Below are 21,281 nucleotides of genomic sequence, written 5' to 3' on the forward strand. Positions count from 1 at the left end.
AGAAGGAGACTCCACCACACTCCTTGGTAGCAAATTCCACTGCCGAACAGCTCTTACTGTCAGGAAGTTCTTCCTAATGTTTAGGTGGAATCTTCTTTCTTGAAGTTTGAATCCATTGCTCCGTGTCTGCTTCTCTGGAGCAGCAGAAAACAACCTTTCTCCCTCCTCCATATGACATCCTTTCATATATTTGAACATGGCTATCATACCACCCCTTAACCTTCTCTTCTCCAGGCTAAACATACCCACCTCCCTAAGCCGTTCCTCATAAGGCATCGTTTCCAGGCCTTTGACCATTTTGGTTGCCCTCTTCTGGACACGTTCCAGCTTGTCAGTATCCTTCTTGAACTGTGGTGCCCAGAACTGGACACAGTACTCCAGGTGAGGTCTGACCAGAGCAGAATACAGTGGTACTATTACTTCCCTAGATCTATATGCTATACTCCTATTGATGCAGCCCAGAATTGCATTGGCTTTTTTAGCTGCTGCATCACACTGCTGACCCACAAACTTGACATGAGAAGCAGGTTTTTTCCAGGCCTTCCTGAGGACAGCCGGGGGGGGGGGGGGGGAAGCTGAAGGCTTTTTTTTTTTTTTTTTTTTTTTTTTGCATGCCAGCCCCAGAAGTTACAAACATCCAGTTACTGAATAGTATGTTGCACTAAGGCTGAAACTCTGTTTGAAAGTGTTTTTTAAATTGAATTTGTTATTATATATTATAAGCCGCATGATGCTAAGAGAGCTTCTAAACAGTTTACAAAAACATACAACAGAACATTAAAATGATTGCTAAAACACAGTTAAAAGCAGGTATTTAAGAGTATTCAAAAGATGATTCAAGTCAGCAGTGGTTAAAAGGAAGTTCAGCCTACCTCTCAACAGCAGATGTATAAGCCTTTAAGATTCCATGACTTCAAAGGGGACAGAAGCATTATCATCTTGACTTCTATTAGCAAACACCCCTGAGATTCCATAGAAGCCAGAGGTGATTCCAAATTCTACTCTCAAATCTAAAGAATTTATTTCCTCCTTGTTCACAGCAGCCAAGCTAGTTATTGCCCAGCAACGGAAGGAAGCTTCTAATAGACCAATTGAGGCTTAGGTTAACCATATCTGGAACATATCTCTATCAGAACACCTCACATGTAGAGCGGCCAAAGGCATTTCCAAAAAAGATACATTTGGCACTATTTTGACTTCTTCTTTTCCTTTTATTATTAATGAAAAAGTTTTAATGCCATCAACATTGGAAGAATGCTTATGAACAGGATATATTGATTAAAAACCTTTAATGAGCCACTGTGGGAGTTAGAATCATAGCATTGTAGAGCTGGAAGGGACCCATGGGTCATCTAGCCCAACCCCCTGCAATGCAGAAATCTCAGCAAAAGCATCCATGACAAATGGCCATCCAATCTCTGCTTAAAAACATCAGTGAAAGTAGAGTTAGATATCAACTGAAAACACTAAATGAGCCAACATGGCAGTAATGTATCATTCAGTGGGTTTTTTCCTGGGGGGACGCAGGGGTACACATACCCCTAAAGATTTTAAGAATCTAACAGGAGAAGAAACTAAAAATTATTAAGTTTCTTCTCTAGCATGGTGAATTGTCAGGTCCTTTGCTACCCCCCCCCCCATGGCAGCCTATAATTTGGTGATTTTCTTGAGTCAAAATGAGAGTACCCCTAAACATTTTTAGAGGGGAAAGCACTGGTATAATTAATGCTTTTTGTGATCATTTTGTAGTATTGTAGCAATGGACAAAGCTGGATTACAACCTTTAACTTTGTTTGAAGTTTTAAAATTTTAAAAAAGCAGAAGCAGCCAAACCTTTGAACCCTGAGCCCCAAGCTAATAATTTGCCTGATATGGTATGACTGCTCCAGAAAAGTACATTGTTGTTTAGCGCTTCTTATCAATGGGATCGCTCTTCCATTGAAATCATTCTATGCCTACCGGTATTCACTAGATGACACTGTCATGGACTGTAATGGTGGCATACAATTAATCCAGAATCTGGCAGCTAGACCTGGTGACTGGGAGTGGCTGCTGAAACCATATAACACCGGTCCTGAAAGACCTACATTGGCTCCCAGTACATTTCCGAGCACAATTCAAAGTGTTGGTGCTGACCTTTAAAGCCCTAAACGGCCTCAACCCAGTATACCAGAAGGAGCATCTCCACCCCCATCTTCCATCCCGGACACTGAGGTCCAAGGGCCTTCTGGCAGTTCCCTCCCTACGAGAATTGAAGCTACAGGGAACTGGCAGAGGGCCTTCTTGGCAGTGGCACCCGCCCTGTGGAATGCCCTCCCATCAGATGTCAAAGAGAAAAACAACTATCTGACTTTTAGAAGACATCTGAAGGCAGCCCTGTAGGGACGTTTTTAATGTTTGATGTTTTATCATGTTTTTAATATTCTGTTGGGGGTCTCCCAGAGTGGCTCGGGAAACCCAGCCACATGGGCAGGGTATAAAGAAATAAATTATTATTAGTAGTAGTAGTAGTAGTAGTATCATTATTATGATGGTATTTTTTAAGATTTAAAATAAGCTTTATTTCTTATTAAAACATTCACAAATCATAACAAATGCACACATGGATATAGCAAAGCATATCAAAGCATATCAAACTCCATCCAAATATAAAGGAACACAAAAAACTAACAAGGAAAGAAGAAGAGAGAAAGCAACAACAACAAAACAGAAAAAAAGGAAAAGGAAAAGGAAAAAGGAAAAAAGAAAAAGAACAACTTCCAATCATTTTAATACCGCTTCCCTTTTCAAATATGTTACATTCACTTAGCTTCTTCCTTATTTAATATAATTAAAGTATCTCTTTTAAATACCCTCACTCTGTATTTATTTTCTTGTGAGTCTCAGTCTAAGCAAATCACCAGTTTCGCATTTATACCTTCTTTACACAGATATTCTTCCACATACCTCCATTCCTCTTTTAGTTTATGTTTTGAGCTATTCCTAATTACCACCATCATTCTTGCTAAATTCATGAATTCAACCAGCTTAACATGCCACTCGTGGATTGACGGGATTTTGTCCCCCTTCCAATTTTGGGCCAATAGCATTCTGGCTGCTGCACACGCATACAGGAGGATATTTTTTCTGTCATTTGGGATATTATCAGGTATTAAACTTAATAAAAAAAATCTCTGCTTTTTTCTCGAAGGTCATTTTCAGCATTTTCTTAAATTTTTCATAAATTTCTGACCAAAATCTGAAAACCTTAGGTCATTTCCACCAACAATGGATATAATTACCTATTTTTTCTTTACACTTCCAACATTTATCCGAATTATTCTTACAGATTTTTGCTAATTTTTCTGGCGTCAAATGCCATCTATATGTCAATTTCATCATGTTTTCCCTGATTCTCATACATGCTGTAAATTTCATATCCACCCTCCACAATTTGTCCCATTGTTTCCTATTAATTATTCTGCCAAAATCTTGTGCCCATCTTATCATCACATTTTTTACTTCCTCGTCCTTCATATCCCATTCTAAAAAGAATTTATATATTTTGGTCAATGGTTTCACCGAATTCTCTATCAATAACTCTTGCAATTTAGATTTATTTTCTGAAAATCCTATTACTTTATGTTTATAAAATAAACTTTGTATTTGATGATAATGTAGCCGGCTCATGCAATACTGTTCTATCTGTTGGTATGGCTTTAACACTAATTGCTCATTTTATTTTACTACCGGTAATAGATCTTTATAGGTTAGCTATTTTCCCCCTTTGGGCTCTCCATTCATTGCTGTCATCTCCAGCGGTGAGATCTACCATGGTATATTTGGCTCGAATAAATTCTTATACGCCCCTTTCCTTTATAATCCCCTTTCCTTTTAATAGATATGCGTGCCAGCCGCCTACATTTCTGAAACCCTCCAATTCTAATAAATCCCAGTCCTCGAGCAAAAACCAATCTTTCATCCAACAAAAACATGCCGCTGCGTGGTATAATTTCAAATTTGGAACCCCCCGACCACCCCTTTGTTTTGTATCCGTTAATAGTCTAAACTGTATTCTAGCCTTTTTCCTTGCCAAATGAATTTGCTTAAAATCCCTTCTCCAAATCTCAAATGTTTCTTTTTTAATCCTAATGGGCAGCATTTGAAATATAAATAAAATCTTGGGTAATACCATCATTTTTATTGCCGCTAATCTTCCCAAAAACGTCAAATTTAGTCCTTTCCATCTCTCTAAAATCTTCCTTAATATTTGTCCAAATTTTAGCATAATTATTATCATAGATTAACATTATTTGGGGTTACCATTATTCCTAAATATCTCACTTTATTCACTATCTCCCATTCTGTAATTCCTTTTAATTTACTTACTTCCTCTTTTCTCATATTTTTGACAATTATTTTAGTTTTCCTTCCATTAACTTTAAATTCTGCTACTTCTTCATATTTTGATAATTTATCTTTCAGCTTAACTATTGTTTCCACTGGTTCCTCCATCATTATTATAATGTCATCTGCAAAAGCCCTCCCTACTGAAATTCCCTTAATCTCCTCATCCTTTTTAATATCCTGTAATAAAAATTCCAACGATAAGATGAACAATAGTGGAGACAGTGGGCATCCTTGGCGAGTACCTTTAGATATCTCGAATTCTTCTGAAAGAAGAATTTATAATTAATCTGGCCGTTTGTTTGTTTGTTTGTTTGTTATAGATTGCTTTTACTCCTTCCAAAAATATACCCCTTACCCCTATTTTCTTCAATGCTTTCTTCAAGAATCCCCAGGCCAGATTGTCAAATGCTTTCTCCACATCGAGAAAGATGAATGCTGCCCTTTTACTCAGGTTCCAATCAATATATTCCAATAAATTCAAAAAGATTCTCATATAGTTAAACATCTTTCTCTTTGACAGAAACCCCTGTTGCTCCTGTCCTATGATCCTATTTAAAACCCCTTTTATTCTATTGGCCAAAATTTCTGCAAAGATTTTATAATCTATATTGAGGAGAGAGATTGGTCTAAAGTTTCCTACTTCTACATTTCCTTCTTTGTCTTTTGGGATTAAAATTATATATGCTTCCTGCCATGTTTTGGGCATTATCCAATCTTCCAAAATTTTATTTACTAATTTTCGATATATCACAACCAATTCATCCTTAAATAATTTATAATGTCAGCCAGGAAGGCCGTCCGTTCCTGCTGTCTTCCCCATTTTAAGTTTGGCAATAGCTGTATAGATTTCTTGTTTTGACACCAATTTATTTAACAAATCTTTCTCCTCTGAATTAACTTGCTTTGCTTTGTGTTTATTAAAATAACCTTCTAATTTATTTTCATTTACTTCTTTCTCCTTATATAATTTCTTATAAAATTTCACAAAACATCTTTGTATATCTTCCGGATTTGTCCACTTCTTCTCTCCCTCCTTAATTGATGTAACTATCCTTTCACTTTGTCTTTTCCTCAATTGCCACGCCAGCATTTTTCCTGTTTTCCCCCCATATTCAAATGTTCTTTGTTTGGCCCATTTAATTTTATTTTCAATTTCTTCATCCATCAAATTTTTAAAATTATTTTGTAGAATTTTAATTTGTGTTGCTAAATTTGCATCCTTTGGATTCTTCCCTAACTCTTTCTCCTTCAACTCTATCTCTTTTTTCCCAATCTTTCTCCTTTTTCCCTTCTAAGTCTACTCTTTTGTTGGATATACATTCCTCTGATATAGGCTTTGCTCAAATCCCAGGCTGTAGTTAAGTCCATCTCTTCCAAGACATTATTCTGGAAGAATTCCTTCAACAAATCTCTCACTTTAGCTACAAACAATTCATCACCCAAAATTCTTTCATCTAGACGCCATCTTCAAATTTGTCCATAGCTCTTTTTAATTCTTGTCATAATTGGATTGTGTTCTGTTATAGACTTTGCCATGATTTCACATTTTTTTATTAATGGATTAGCCCATGGCAAGTTGGCCAGCCAGTTCCTCCTGCATTTTCTTAATATCTTGTCTTTTCTTCTCTTCATTTTCTTGTGTTTTCTTTGATTCCTTGCCATCAGCTATCAGCCTTCCTCTTTGGCGCTTAGGTCCTTCATTGTCTTCTCCATTTCTTTATTCTTACCATATAGATCTTTTATCTGGCCTGTCATCTCCAAAATTATTTTCGAGTTGTTCTCCAATTTGGCCTTCACCGAATCTCATTTATCATTCAGAGATTTATTCATTTCCGTTATCAATTCTTTAATATCAGCCAAGTTGTCATGATCATTTTCTGTCAACTGTCTTCTTGTTGATAGAGCTTGCGCACTTCTGGATCCCATATTATTCAAATTAAATTATGTCCAATCTTAATTGCCAAACAATTGCTGAGGTTCAGGTTTATAATTAGCCCTTCTTTCTTTACCCGGGAGTTCCCTTTATTGAATGTCTATCGTATCATCAGCGCATATTCCTATACCCAATAAAAATCAGAGATCAAATATACAGCCAGTCTCAAGTAAAAAGTCCTGAAATCACTTCCTGCTGGTTGTTAAATTTATTCAGTGGTGTTACTTATTGTCCACTAGATGTCGCCACTCGCTGCACCGCTGAATCTCCCTTTATCCCCACTTCCACGACAGAAATAAGTGTCTCTGCTTGACTCAGCTTAAAATAAGTCCTCCATTTTCTCGTCACCCTCCTTCGTGTTCTTTTCTCAGGGATTCCCCCCTTGTCTTCTCTTGTAATCTCTCTGATATCCTTCTCTCTCCGTTCTTTAGACTTCCCGATCGCTTAGAAATATGGTTCTGCTCTGCTCTTATTCCCGCTCCACTTCTTCCCCCCCCCTCCTCCTCCTCCTCTCTTCTCCGCTCCTCTTTCTTCACTTTCTTTAGTTTCCCTCTGCTGTATCGTCAGTGATATGCTCTCTTTTGTCTTTATTTCACCACCCCACAAGCAGTCTTTTAGAAGCAGTTCTCTCTCACAATATAAAATGATTCTCTGACTTCGCTCCCCTCCCCCTGTTCTCCACGTTTCTTCAAATAAAATCCTCTGGTTCTTTCACGGGGGAGGTAACTTCTTTCTTTCAGCCCCCTTAGTCAAAGGGTCCCAGGTGCTTACCGAAGCAGGTTCTCGGGCGTCGAGACAGTATGTACTCGTTATAGTTTGCGTAGGCTCCACCATTTGCCGGTGCCAGCACGGAGTTCTGCCTTTTTTCGACGCTTTTTTCCTTCTGGCGAAAGCTTCGTACTTTCGCCTTTCGGGGGGGGGTGTTTCCAGACACCAACTGCCCCCCTTCATTTACCACCGTCTATCTCCCCCCTCTGTCCGCGGAGCTCCGATTTTTGCGACTTGCTCCTAGCGCAAGTCCTATCATCGTCGTCATCATCATCATCTCCTGGAGGAGTCGTGCATTATCCATCCATCGTAACTTCTAGTGTTGCATGTGGGGCTCTCCTTGAAGGTGCTTTTCAAACTGAAGCCAATACTGAACACAGCTCACTGAGACGACTTGCTTGAAGCATGCTAATGCTATTAAAAGAACTCCTTTGGCTTCCAGTCCAAAATATAGGGGATAACTCTGAAAGACCGAAATGAAGTGTGAGGCAACTTTGTCCCTCCATGATGCTGAAAGGCAACTCTCATCAGCCCTGGCAAACATAGCCAAAGTCTAGGGATACAGGGAGCTATAGCTAAGTGACATATGGAGAGCCAAAGCTTTTCCACACCTGCCCTAATCAGCTTGGAGTATCTAAAGTAGGGGAGGGGGGAATCTTTTTCAGCCCAACAGCTGGAATACCTTCTGAGCCGACCTTTCGGGGACTCCTGCGAGTGGGGGGGTGAGGCCAGAGGGAAAACTGTGCAGAACCATGAATGCAAATTCCACCTTTGCCAAGTAAACATTCACCCCACTCTTTCCTCCACCCAAACTAGGGATGGGAAGATCAGCCAAGATCGGTTATCTCCCTTTCTTGCTTTCCCAGTCTTAAATGCAGTTCACATTTCTGCGGCAGATTTCCCTTTTTTAAAAGCACTCTTTGTAATCTTTTGCATTTGGGGGCAGAATCTAATAAGCACACTTTTGCAGCGCCGTCTTAAGCACCCCTGTCGCCATGGTGCGCCGGATCTCTCCGGCGCCCTTCCGCCCCGTTTCCCAACGCGGTGGGCGGGTGGGCGCGGCGCTGCTGCGCGGCGGGCGGGCGGGCAGACAAAGCACGATCTCTCCGGCGCCCTCCCGCCCCGTTTCCCAGCGCGGTGGGCAGGTGGGCGCCACACGCAGCTGCACAGCGGACCGGCCGGCCAACAGGCGGGCGCAGCTCGTGGCGCCCTCCTGGCGGGCCGGCGCCATGGTGCCCTGCGCCACCGGGGGTCTACGATAAGCCGGCCCTGCACTTTTGTACGCAGTTGAAACTAATGTACACATTTTTGAAGTAATTTCCCCTAATATGATGTCTTTTTATCTTGTGAACCGTCCTGAGACCCGCGGGCATAGGACAGTGTAAGGGTGACTCCCTACAGGGAGCCAGCCCCCATCATCCTAACGTCCACCTCGCCCAAGCACAGGGAGCAGCAGTGGGTCTGAAGCAGCCAGGGGGGAGGGGAGAGACTCGGAGGGAGAGAGAAGCCAGCTTGCGGAATGATGGGAAAGCTCAGGGGAGGAGAGATGCAAGGGCTCAAGGATGCTGGAGAGCCCTTCCACTCCCTTGAGCAGGTGGAGGCTAAGAGGGCATTGCTCCTTCCGGCGCAAGAGTTAAGGAGAGCACCGCGACGCAGGTCAAGGGGGAGGCATTTTGGGGTACCCAGACCACTTTGCTGGCGTAGAAACAGATGTACGCCATTGCCGGATTCTGATTCGGACTGAGAGGTCATGTTTTAAGTTGTCTCTGCACTGTAAATACTTTGCACAATAAAAATCTTTAAAGACAAACTGGACTCAAGCGGAGCTACTCTAGAGTAGCCACGACGACCCTCTGACAGACAGTATACAAATTTAACGATTAAAAATAATAATAATAATTTTGTTTTCTGCGAGCACAGGATGCTGGATGAGATGAGCCCCTGAGCTAATGCAACAGGGCTTGCCCTCTGTTCTTAACCCCTTCTTTCCCTCCTTCCCTCCCTCTCATTTTCCATTTATTAAAATCTTGAAAGGGGTTAAAAGTGGATCAAATTGAGCCCGAAGGACTTCCCCACCACAAAACCTTTTTGAAGGCTGATTCTGAAACATCGCTGCCAGCCCGCTTCATTGACAACCACTTCAGAATCCAAGGTGGTCTGTGAATACCCACAAAGTCCTTCTACCGAGGTTCCATAGAGAGCATTCTTACATACTATATCTGTGCTTGGTTTTCCAGCTTGCACAATCATGGATAGGAAAGTGCTCCAGAAGGTCATAACCACAGCCAGAAAGATTATCGGTCATCCTCTCCCATCTCTGGAAGAACTATACAATTCCTGTTGCCTTAAAAAAAGCAAATAATATTTTACAGGATTCATCTCATCCTGGATATAGTCTTTTTGCACCGTTGCCTTCGGGCAAGAGATACAGAATAATTAAATCAAGAACAAATAGATAAAAAAACAGCTATAACCATCTTAAATGCTGCAACTAAATAATATGATCTTGGGGAGTTGTGGTGGGTGTGTGTGTATGTATGTGTGTGGCTGTAATTGCGTTTTTGTTTTGTTTTTATGGGGTGGCATTCAATTTCATTGTACTATCTACAATGACAATAAAGTATCTATCTACTGTAAGTGGGGGTATTTGCTCCTGCCTTGTTCAAAGTAAATATATAGCCTTATTGCTTGGACCTCGAACCTATGAAATGCAATAGGACAGAATGCTTCGCTGCATAGCTTCCTTACACAAAATACATTTTTTTACGTATAAAGGAGAAGAAAACCCCCCAACTCCAATTGCAATTGATTTCAACCTGAGGTTTATTTTCACTCAGTGAAGCAGAGAAAATCCATCTGGAAGGCCCAACTGAGGTGGGAATAAGTTGCCTATAGATAGATGGAAGGCTTGATTGAAGGCAGAGCTGATACAATCCCATGCAGGTCCCTTTACATGAGGATCTTCAAGAGCAGGAGGAGCCCAGAGAAGGTTGGTAGGAGAAGGCCAGAGCATCGAGATCCCCGAGAAACCTCTGGAATGCATGTTGCCCTCATAATCATATCAGAATGTTGCAAAATGGGACTGCGGCCACTTCTTATTGAGGAACAGACAGACTTAGTAGTACAGCCTTTCATGGTTCTGTCCACACTGTTAGTTGCTGGAAATGGAAGAGAAGAGAGGGGATTATGGGAACCATATTGGCATTCAGCTATTCTCCAAATTGCTCGTTTTTCCTGGATAGTGGAGCTCGATGATGGTCCAGTGTAAGGATGAGCAAATCTGTCCATCTCAGTTTCTCATTTTTCCAGTCTTAAATTCAGTTCTCCACATTTGCACATCAGATTGCTATTTTCCCCATGAAATAATCCCCATGAAAACTCATTACCATTTCAGTCTTTCCTCCAATATACACTGGGTTGTAGCCAAATGTTGCCAAATATACACCTTTCTATATTTTGAAAATTTACCCAATAGAATGCATTTTGTATGTGATTTTTACTAATGTGCATATTTCTTCTTGCATGGTTTACCCCCAATAAATGCATTTTCCTAGACATTCCCGGGTTGGGGAACAGCATAGCAAAAATTAGCACAATGCAAATTTCGGCAGGCAGCTTTCTAGCAACATGCAACCAAAGCATTTATGTGAGAAACAGCTGAAAGAAGAAGCCTGTGTGATTTAACTCAGAAGATAAGAGGTAGGTATTTTTTTATTTTTTAAAAAAACCCACATCTTATGGAAGTGAATAGTGACAGTCTGCTTGTTCCTCCCTACTCAGCATGGCTCAGATTATATGTGGTGATTATATGTGATGATATCGTCTTCCAAAGCAACTACTCTATTCCGAACTTAAAAATGGAAAGCATAATGCTGGTGGTCTACAAAAGAGGTTTAAAGACTGTCTCAAGGCAAATCTAGAAATATGTAGTATGAACACTGACAACTGGGAAACACTGGCCTGCGAGCGCTCCAGTTGGAGAACAGCCTTTACCAAAGGTGTCATGGGCTTTGAAGATGCTCAAACTCAGGACGCAAGGGAGAAACGTGCTAAGAGGAAGGCACGCTTGGCAAATCCACACCGTGATCAACTCCTGCCCGGAAACCAATGTCCCCACTGTGGAAGGACGTGAGGATCCAGAATTGGCCTCCACAGTCACTTACGGACTCATTGTTAAAACCGTGTTTATGGAAGGCAATCTTACTCGGCTACGAGTGGTCGCCAAAGAAGAAGAAGATGATGATGATACGTAACCTAGAAAATAGGTGGGGAGGATGTGGGCTTCAAGGGACGCAATGTCTGGGGCAGCGCTTACCGGCATGTGAATGCGAAGAAACGTCAAAGCAGTACACGTTGTGTCCTGTACAGTTCACCATCTCTTCTTTGCACGTGTCTGACCACACATGGCAGGCAGGGCACTGCTTTCCGTTCATTCTGGTTTCAATTGGTGGAACTGAAAGCAAGGTGTGGAAATGCTTAAGGATTTGGAGGAGGCAGCTCGGTTGTTTACAGCTGTGGACAGGACCAGCCCAAGACGTTTCGGCACCTTACGGGGAGCCACAAAATGGCGTACCCATCCCCACCAGGGAATATCTAGATCGGGAACAGGGGGGGGGAGGAAGATCTACATTGGGTTTTGCTGCCCCTGTGAATCCCATTGACCGAGGCGGTTGATTCACGTTTCCTCATGGACAGCCCGGCCCTGGTTGTAGAGGGAGGGCATGCTGCCTGACCAAACTCTTTCAGTCTTCAGCCATCTACCATTTGCCAACCTTCCTGCTTACACCCAGTAGGTGGAACTGGCTGTGGCAGCTTCCTCCTCCTTATTCTCAGCGTTGCCGCTTGTAGAACTCAGCAGTGAGAAGGAACAGGACCATAACTCTCTGCTTTCCACTCCCCGCAGGTCCCAAGCGGCACCGGCCACTACTAGGCCAAAGCACGGCTAATTATATCTACCTTCAAGGATGGGATATATTCATGGGGAAGGCAGCCAGTAGCTTTGAAGGTTAAAGGCCACTTCCACAGTTACAGACCATACAGCAAGAATCAGATACTTAGGGGCACCGGCTTGCCCCTGCGATTGAGGGGGCCAGGGCTGCATGACATGCTCATGTCACATGTGTACACCTGGCTTCAGGGAACAGGTGGAAGGAAGGACATGGCGAGGGAAGAAGACTGGGGAGAGGAGCAAGCCCTCAACCGCATTGTATACCTACATTTGGATTCAATTTTTTTGCATAAACCTTCGATGCAGCAGTACACAATTGTCCTCATGGCTCTTCCAGGTCCAAAGTACAACTCAATGGCGGAACTGGTACAGATGTCAGCAGTTGCACAGTCTTTCTCTATAGTATGTTCAGTTTTTCCGTCTGCAATGGAAGACGGGGGGGAGGGAGATTGTTAATTTAATTTTATAACCTTTGCTTCCCACCTTTCCTCCTAGGAATGCATGTCTGCTGACATGGTTCACCCCATTCCATCCTCAGGATTGGTTAGTCTGTGAGATTGGGCCAAGGTCATCCAATCAGCTTCAACCATCTCCCCAGCCATAATCCAGCACCTTAAACCAGCATGCCAGACTGGCTTCCATTTTGTTCAGTCATCAAGATAACGAACAGGGTTGTGTTTGGGAGGATGATATAAAGATTAGGAATGGGTGGATATGTCAATTTTGGCTTTTCTCCCTTTTCCGAATCTTATTCAGTTCTCCACATTTCTACATCAGAGAACGATATGTCTTCCAAATGTAGCATGTTGTTTTATATTTTCCCAAAGGAGTAGAAATTGTTCTGGCCAATTCACAATAAAACACACAATTGATTTTTCAGTATTTTTCCCCTTTAGTTCTTCAGATTTCTTAATCTGAGGCAGGGTGGGGGTAGAGAAGGGGAAATAGTTTAACAACTCCTACAAATGATCCCAGAGTTAGTCCATTCCTTAAAACAAGGGCAGACGAGTACAGTCACCTTGAGATATTGTGGACCACAGTTCCCTGTCAGCTATTGGCTATTGTGGCTGGTGCTGATGGGAGCTGTTGTCCAAAATATTGGTTTGTTTGTTTGTTTGTTTGTTTGTTTGTGGGAATGGGTGATGGGCTGATAGGAGTGGTAAACCTGTTGATGGCTGTTAACGACTGCTGATGACTGCAATAGGTCCTGCGGGGGGAAAGCAAGGGCAAGGCGCTAAAGAAAGCTTGATCATGCATAATGAGATAAGAATCCTAGGTCTTTGTTCATCCCAGGTGGCTCCATGGTTTTAAGTTTGGTAATGAGTTCAAATTCAGCAACTTCTCTTTCCAGTCTGTTTCTGAAATTTTTCTGTAATAAAACAGCTGCTTTGAGATCTTGTATAGAATGTCCTAGGAGATTGATTGATTCATTGATTGATTGATTGATTGCAAAGACCTATACAGCCGTCAGAAGACATCACATTGCTCATGGCTGCCTGCAAGGCTGTAGTCTGGGTTTGGCAAAGCTAGGAAAATCATGTGACATTATTGATCCTTATGAAAATTCTTTTGATAGTATTGTCTATTTCTCCAGCATAGTCCTACGCGGTATTGAATCTTGTCTGTTAGTCACTTCAGGATGTGACTGGATTTGAGGAACTGGCTATTTATTATGCATATTGGTGATGAAGCCTAATCTTCCTCAAACCAATGTCTGATCCAATCTGGGTGCTGTAAGGCACCTTCTATTCCTCATTTTCTAAGAGGCCGCCTGCTCCATTTGTTGCTTGGAATCTGGTAGCAATGGGTTCTTGCGGCACCCTGTAGGGTAGCATCAAACCCACTGAAACCCACTATTGAAGCAGAGCAGTTACACTTCATTGGCCCTTAAATCATCTTAGTCTGTGTCAGACTGAAGGCATGATTCAATTAGTTTGTCCCCTGGGATGGTTTGCTAGAGATAATTAACAAGGCGGAGGGCCCATACAATACTAGTAGTAAGTGACCTTGACTGATCCTGTCCTTTGCCCTCTGCCATCCCAAAAAAGGCCATAGCTTAGTGTTAGAACACCTGCTGTGGATGCAGAACATCCCAGGTTCAATCCCTGCCATCTCCGGGTAAGACTGGGAGAGGGATTCCCTGTCTGAGGTCATGGGACCAGCCAGCATAGACAGTACTGAGCCAAATGTAGCGATGATCTGACTCCTCTTCCGCTTCAATAATCCCACTCACCCACAGTATTTTCAGTGTATGCGGTCATGCAGGTGTTTTTCCCCAGAGGGCAGGTTTTCTTAGGTCCGGTACAGTGGATGCCATCGCTTGAACAAATCTCACACTCTAAAGAAGCACCTGGAAGAAGGAAAAGAAGGAGGCTGGGAGGCCATTTTTTTAAGGACTCACCCTATTCAGTTGATTGTACTTTATTTCAAACCTCCTTCATTGGAGGTTTTTTAGCAGAGGTTGGCTGGTCATCTGTCATGGGTGCTTTGGTTGAGATCCCTGCATTGCAGGGGATTGGACTGGATGGCCCTCAGGGTCCCTTCCAACTCTACAATTCAATGATACTATTATTCATGTTGTGTTTTAAATCATTGTAACCCCAATTAGAAATAACCCCAGAACTGGCCTTACTAAACATCTTCCAAGACAATAATGCTCACCTACACCACAAAGAACTCATAACCCACTTACTCTCAGCAACCAGAAACACCATAACCAGACACTGGCGAGACCTGTCAGGAGTAAGCATGGACCAATGGTACCAAATAGTATGGGAAACAGCCTTACTAGAAAAATTAACCAATAAGCTGAAACTGACATGGGGACAAATAGAAGAAGACGGCTTCACCCTGGTATGGCTCCCCTTTATCACATACACAGCCCAACAAGACAATGACAAAAATCCACCAACAGCATACAAATCAATATGGCTAACCTGATCCAAAACACGCACCCACACCCACTCACACACGAAACAAAGAACACCACAGCCAACCACAAATGAACAATCATACCCTAGGCCAACTCCAACATCTCTCACCACCAAAAAACCCCCACATATACTAAGCAAAATAGAAACACTGTCACCTGACCCCACCCCCACCCATCTTTCCCCCATCTACCTCTTTTCCCCTTTTCTTCCCAATGTCTCAACAAATGAAACTGATCTGTAAAAATGTTACGAGAGACATTGCACACACTTTTGTAAATCAAGAAAATCTTTCATAATAAAAAGAAAATCATTGTAACCTGCCCTGTAACCTTGGTGTGAAGGGGAGGAAGTAAACGAAATAATAACAACAACAACAGCAGCAGCAGCAGCAGCAATAATAATTTTGTTCCCATCTTCTGAAACTCCTTGACTATTCATCTTAGGGAACTGTGTTCATTATACTGGAATTTTTCATTGTGCAAATTGTATTCTCTGATCCATGTTGTTGATAAAATACATTTAATAAAATGAAAACACAATATGAAAATCAGTGAAAACCATTTCTTTTTGTCGTTGAGCATCTACCTGTCTTGAGAGGCAATGGAGTGTACCTTCAGGGGTGAGGTCAAACCAGTAGAGAATCACAGCACTTGCTGGGGCTGCAGAGACTGGTAACTCCTGGGCTGCCCAGGCAATAAGATCCCCCTCTCGGCCTCACTGATGTGTGGTCCAAAGGAAATCAAAGGGGATCTTATCTGGCACCAGCTTGGCTGTAGGAATTGCCAGAAGGAGGCGTACAAAACACCTTCCAACTGTCTTAGGAACTCCATTTGGAATGTGTTGTAGGGCTTACTGGTTATTTCTTCTCCCAAAAATATCCCTCAATTTACAATCAAAAGATAGGGTAAAATGGTGAGTCTACAGCATACCCTCCAACATTTATCCAATGAAAATAGGGACGTCCCATTTCATGATGATATTTTTTACTATTTAGTAGCACTCTGGGCAGCTTCCAACATATATAAAAACGTAATCAAAAATTAAACATTTAAATAAATAAAAAACACTTCCCTATAAAGGATTGCCTTCAGGTGGCTCAAGCGTTGGATAACTCTATTACCCTCCAACATTTCTCCAATGAAAATAGGGACATCCTAAAGAAAAGCGGGACATTCTGGGATCAAATCAGAAACCAAGACGGCTTCTCTAAATCTGGGACTGTGCCTGGAAAATAGGGACACTTGGAGGGTCTGCCACAGCATATGAAAAATTTGTACAATGAAGAAGAAGAAGAAGAAGAAGAAGAAGAAGAAGAAGAAGAAGAAGAAGAAGAAGAAGAAGAAGAAGAAGAAGAAGAAGAAGAAGAAGAGGAGGAGGAGGAGGAGGAGGAGGAGGAGGAGGAGGAGGAGGAGGAGGAGGAGGAGGAGGAGTTTGGATTTGATATCCCGCTTTATCACTACCCGAAGGAGTCTCAAAGCGGCCAACAATCTCCTTTCCCCTCCTCCCCCACAACAGACACCCTGTGAGGTGAGTGGGGCTGAGAGACTTCAAAGAAGTGTGGCTAGCCCAAGGTCACCCAGCAGCTGCATGTGGAGGTGCACCTCCGCAGTGCATCTCTGCAGGAAGGGAAGTGCACACATTTTTCAGAAAACAGTGCACAGCAATAATGTATAAATTAACATGCTATATTCAGGTAGGTAGCCGTGTTGGTCTAATGCAGTTGAAATAATTAAAAAGGTGTCCAGTAGCACCTTAGAGACCAACGATATCTGAAGAAGTGTGCATGCACACGAAAGCTTATACAGTACCGAGAACAAACTTAGTTGGTCTCTAAGGTGCTACTGGACTCTTATTTATTCATTTTAACATGCTATGTACAGGCAAGCGAAAATGTGACCTATTAGATTGAAGCTGTTGGAAAATGTGCAATTTGCACCTCTTTTTTCAACAATATCATGCTCCTTGGTTTCTTTAGTTTAAAAATTGCTCGCAACAATTGCTTTCCACACTATTTCTTTTAAAAATTCAAATCTAAAAGTATTACAAAAGACCTTGCGTCTTATGCCCCTACCAGTCTCGTGAAACCAGCTTGCATCTGACCCCAGCTACCCAAGTGGAATAAATCTCCAGTGAGTGAGCTGCCCTTTCTTACCTGTTGTAAGGAGGGCAAAAAAGAAGAATTCCAGGACATTCTGCATGGTGATGGGAAATCCAGAGAAGTTGCCACCAAGGTGAATCAAAAACTGGCACTCAGAGGAGCTTGCCTGGCTGCCCAGAGCAGCACAGGAATGGCCCAGAGAGTGCACAGGCAGGCGGGCTCCTAGCCACACTGAGCCAGAGTGGAGAGGTGTGATTTTTGCGCACACACCCCTGGGGCCTGAATCCTTGGCAGGGGCCAACCAGGTCAACTTCTACGGTATGTAGGCACCTGTTGATAAGTGGATGTTGCGTTCAGGTACACGCCATCAGCAGGAATAACCAAACAGCTGAAGAGATGGGTTGATCATAGCTGAATCCCGCTGAACGCAATGCACCCCACCTTGAAGCCGATGTTCAGTCTACCTCCACTAACTGTCGTCTAAGCCACTAAGATTCTGTTTCCCTTAAAGCAACAGTACCTAAGTCATTCACAACACTTGGAGGCAGGAGGGTGTCTCCCTTGGCATGGAATCAAGGGGTGCAAGGAGGCTGAGGGTACGTTCTATTATATATGTGGTGGACTTCTAAAAGGGTAAAAGAGTATTGGGAAATAATTTATAATGAATTGGAAAAAAACAAAACAAAAACCAGAGTCCTTTTTGTTGGGCATAATTCAGATGGAAATTCCCAGGTGTCAAAAAAAGGCTATTTATGTATGCCACTACTGCAGCCTGTGTTTTGTTAGCCCGAAAATGGAAAACGAGTGAGGTCCCAACTAAATAAGAATCTCAATGGAATACATGCAGCTGGCAGATTTAACTTACAAAATAAGATAACAAGAAGAATATGCATTTAAAGAAGATTGAAAAATGTTTAATGAATATATGGGTGAAAAGTGTGCACATTTGAAAACGTTGGCCACATTAAGATAAATTCAACAGTGTAAATAAGTGAATGCAAATGACCTGAAATAAGTCATCAGGATTGGGGGTAGGATATACAGACAATTTTAGCTGAGAGAAGATGTCTTCGTAGGATATTATTATTGTCGTAGTTATTATTGGTGCACTTTATTATCCGCCCTTCACACTAGGGTTGCTGGGCAGATGAAAGCAATTAAAACAGAACATTAATATTAAAACATAATAGGACATAATATTAAAAATAGGTGTGGGTGGGTCGTTGTGTGTGTGTGTGTGTGTACTTGCCATCACAGAAATAAGATTGGTCCTTAAAAAATACATTTCAAGTGCCTAAGCCAGCGTTTCTCAACCGCTGTTCCGCGGTACACTAGTGTGCCGCGAGAGGCTGGCTGGTGTGCCGCGACATGCCGCAGCGAGAAGGGCGACTTGCTGCCTTGTCACGTGCCGCCGGCCTTGGGCAGCCAAAAAAAAAGAGAGAGAGAGAGAGAAGAGGCCAGGCGCTGCAGGGCACTCCGAGCGCTCGGCACTTTGGAGCGCTCCGCTCTGCAGCCGCCGGCCTTGGGCAGCCCCCCCCCCCAAAAAAAGAAGAAGAGGCCAGGCGCTGCAGGGCGCTCCGAGTGCTCGGCGCTTCGGAGCGCTCCGCTCTGCAGCCGCCGGCCTTGGGCAGCAAAAAAGAAAAGAAAAGAGGCCAGGCGCTGCAGGGCGCTCCGAGCGCTCGCCGTTTCAGAGCGCTCCGCTCTGCAGCCGCCGGTTCCAGGCACCGAGGCGGCAGGCCTCGGGCAGCCCCCCCCCAAAAGAAGAGGCCAGGCGCTGCAGGGCGCTCCGTGCGCTCCCTGTTTCTACAGCAGAGAGCAACAGCAGCCGGTTCCAGGCCCCTCTGGCTGGCTGGGGCGCTCGGTGGTCTCGCTCTACAGGGCATGGAGGTATGTCTTATGGAGGTGGTGTGCCTCGTGATTTTTTTCACGGAACAAGTGTGCCGTGGCCCAAAAAAGGTTGAGAAACACTGGCCTAAGCCAAGGGAAAGAGGTGCGTCTTCAGCATTCACCCAAAGCTGTATAATGTGAGAGCGGTTCAGAAATAAACTGGTAACCAGTGCAGCTGTTTTATAACATGTAAGGGGGGCATATAAACACACACACACACTCATTTGGATTTATTTCTGATAAGTACTCACGGTATGCTGACATTTTTATCAAGATATGAATACTGGCAACTCAATTATATATATAAATTGGTGTGGGTGGGTGTGTATCCAAAAAACACTGTGTTTATCCATCTAGAGAGCCAAACTGCCTTCAGAGAAAGTGGTGAATGAACAAAAGAGAGGCATAAATGAATGCAGAGAGTCAGTTAAAAAAACCAAACAAAGATGAAGCATGCATTCATGTTTTATTTGCTTTATTCCTGGTTGCTATTTTCATTGAGGAAAGCAAGGAAACTGGGCCCATTCACACTTGCCTGGAAAGCATAGGACGTAGTGGGTTTTCTGCTTGCCTGGAAAGCATGGGTTTTCTGCTTGCCCCACACTTTCTAGGCATAGGTCTGAGCGGTTTCACCTTTGCACTGCTGCGTTCCTGTGGAAAACCCACTCTTCGTTGCTAAATTGGAACAAACAGCAATCCACGGGAAAACCCCATTTCTTCTGATTCAGTGCTGAATATTGGGTTTCCCTGGGAGCAAGTGGCAGGACAAACAGATGTGTGGAGAGGCCCATATCTGGAAGGCTAAGCTGTGTTAAGAAAAAGTGGTAAGCAGAGCAGGGAATGAATGCAGAGATGGTGCAAGTTTCCCACAGGTGCCTTTTACCAGGGGATCTTCAGGAACAGGAGCCCAGAGAAGATTGGCAGGTAGAGCCCAGAGGATTGAGATCCCCTAGAAGGATCTGGGGTACACCTGGCATTTACGATGGTAGTATCTTTTTCTTCCAAAATGGGAGGTATGCCTCTGTTCATTGTGACACAGGTAGACTTGATAGTGCAGCCCTTCATAATTATGTCTTTGACTTCTCCATCTGGAAACAGAAGATGAGATGGGCTGATTATGTGGGAATGTTCAGGGTGGCAGGAGAGGATATATTGTTTATTAATATCCTTCCCAACTTGCGCTAGCAAGTTCCTTTATGTAGCAGAGTTACATTGCCCCTTTTTATATGCACAGCAGATAGCTGGTTGCAGGCTTGTGTGAGCCTCTCACTATTATACAATTCAATCTGTCTCAGATTGAATTGTACGTTCCTGGTAAATTCCCTTGAATCCCTCTTAAAAGAATAAAGACATGACAATCTTATTCAAAGTCAATTAAAGATGTTTACTCACATCAGTTCACAGTTGGATACCTGAAGGTAGACTTAGTTACAAATATGTACATGTGGGTCTACTCCATATAGGGGAATAATCCCAGCGCTTCTGCTAGCTGAGAGCTAGCAGAGCAGTCCTAGCTAGAAGCTGCTCAAAAGAAGAAGGAAGTCAAAAAGAGGGAGGTGTGCTGCGTGACTCGTCCTTTTGTTACCTGGACAGGTTAGGTTATGCCCACTTCTAGTCACATGTAAAAGGAAGGATACTCCAGCCAGGAGCAACAGGAAGTTTCAGCTGGCTGGACCAAACATTCCCTCACATGTCTCCTCTAGCATTACAAGGAATGTTGTACAGTGGTACCTCTACTTGCGAATAACTGTTTCTACTTATGAACAAAGCTCCGTCCGCCATCTTGGATGCGGTTTAGATAGGATTTTTTCTACTTATGAATTTTTAGATAGGGTTGCTTCGACTTACGAATTATTTCTCCCAATGCATTCCTATGGGATTCGACTTACAATAATTTTTTTTGACTTACGAATGTGCATTCGGAACACATTAAATTCGTAAGTAGAGGTACCACTGTACTCGACTGCCTCTCATGGATCATATCCCACAGATTAGAAAGGAATTGTAGTTTCTGATAACAGTCCCTCCAAACTAGCCTGTGATTCTTTGGATTGGACCCAGGATCTTTGCCATGCAAAGTAAATGTTCATGCACTGAGCCATGACCCTTTCCCCAAGTGACCACCTCCCTTTTCTGGTAAAAGCATCCTCTTATTTTCTGAAAGGCAACAACACCCATTTGTTCCATGCGCCACGCCAATCCCAAACCAGTCCAGCTACAAAATGCATGAGGGTTTGGGGCTGAAAAGGCACACTGCATCTTACCAGCTTTTGAGCGTGAGAGCACATCAAAGCAGAACTTCTCCTTTCCAGTACAGTTCACCAT

General features: G+C 43.0%; 1 protein-coding gene across 1 annotated transcript; it reads right to left on the reverse strand.

Moving 5' to 3' along the window:
- Window positions 1-10,039: 10,039 nt before the first annotated feature.
- LOC118086231 (phospholipase A2 inhibitor and Ly6/PLAUR domain-containing protein-like) lies at window positions 10,040-21,281 on the reverse strand. The gene is made up of 6 exons (XM_035117617.2): window positions 21,221-21,281; window positions 19,840-20,044; window positions 14,272-14,411; window positions 12,307-12,459; window positions 11,406-11,543; window positions 10,040-10,248 (listed from the first exon to the last, which is right to left on the reverse strand). Exons 1-6 carry the CDS (start codon window positions 21,279-21,281, stop codon window positions 10,040-10,042), a joined length of 906 nt encoding a protein of 301 aa, XP_034973508.2.

The sequence above is a fragment of the Zootoca vivipara genome, chromosome 6, assembly GCF_963506605.1.
Source record: "Zootoca vivipara chromosome 6, rZooViv1.1, whole genome shotgun sequence".
Lineage (NCBI taxonomy): Eukaryota > Metazoa > Chordata > Lepidosauria > Squamata > Lacertidae > Zootoca > Zootoca vivipara.

What these genes read in the sequence shown, in the direction of transcription:
- LOC118086231 (XM_035117617.2), bottom strand. Translation starts at nt 21,281, where the DNA reads ATGGTGAACTGTACTGGAAAGGAGAAGTTCTGCTTTGATGTGCTCTCA. An exon ending in CTGTTCCTGAAGATCCCCTG is followed by an intron (nt 14,412 to 19,839) that starts GTAAAAGGCACC and finishes ATGGCCTCCCAG; the next exon opens with CCTCCTTCTTTTCCTTCTTC. An exon ending in TTCTTCGCATTCACATGCCG is followed by an intron (nt 10,249 to 11,405) that starts GTAAGCGCTGCC and finishes TTCCATTTCCAG; the next exon opens with CAACTAACAGTGTGGACAGA.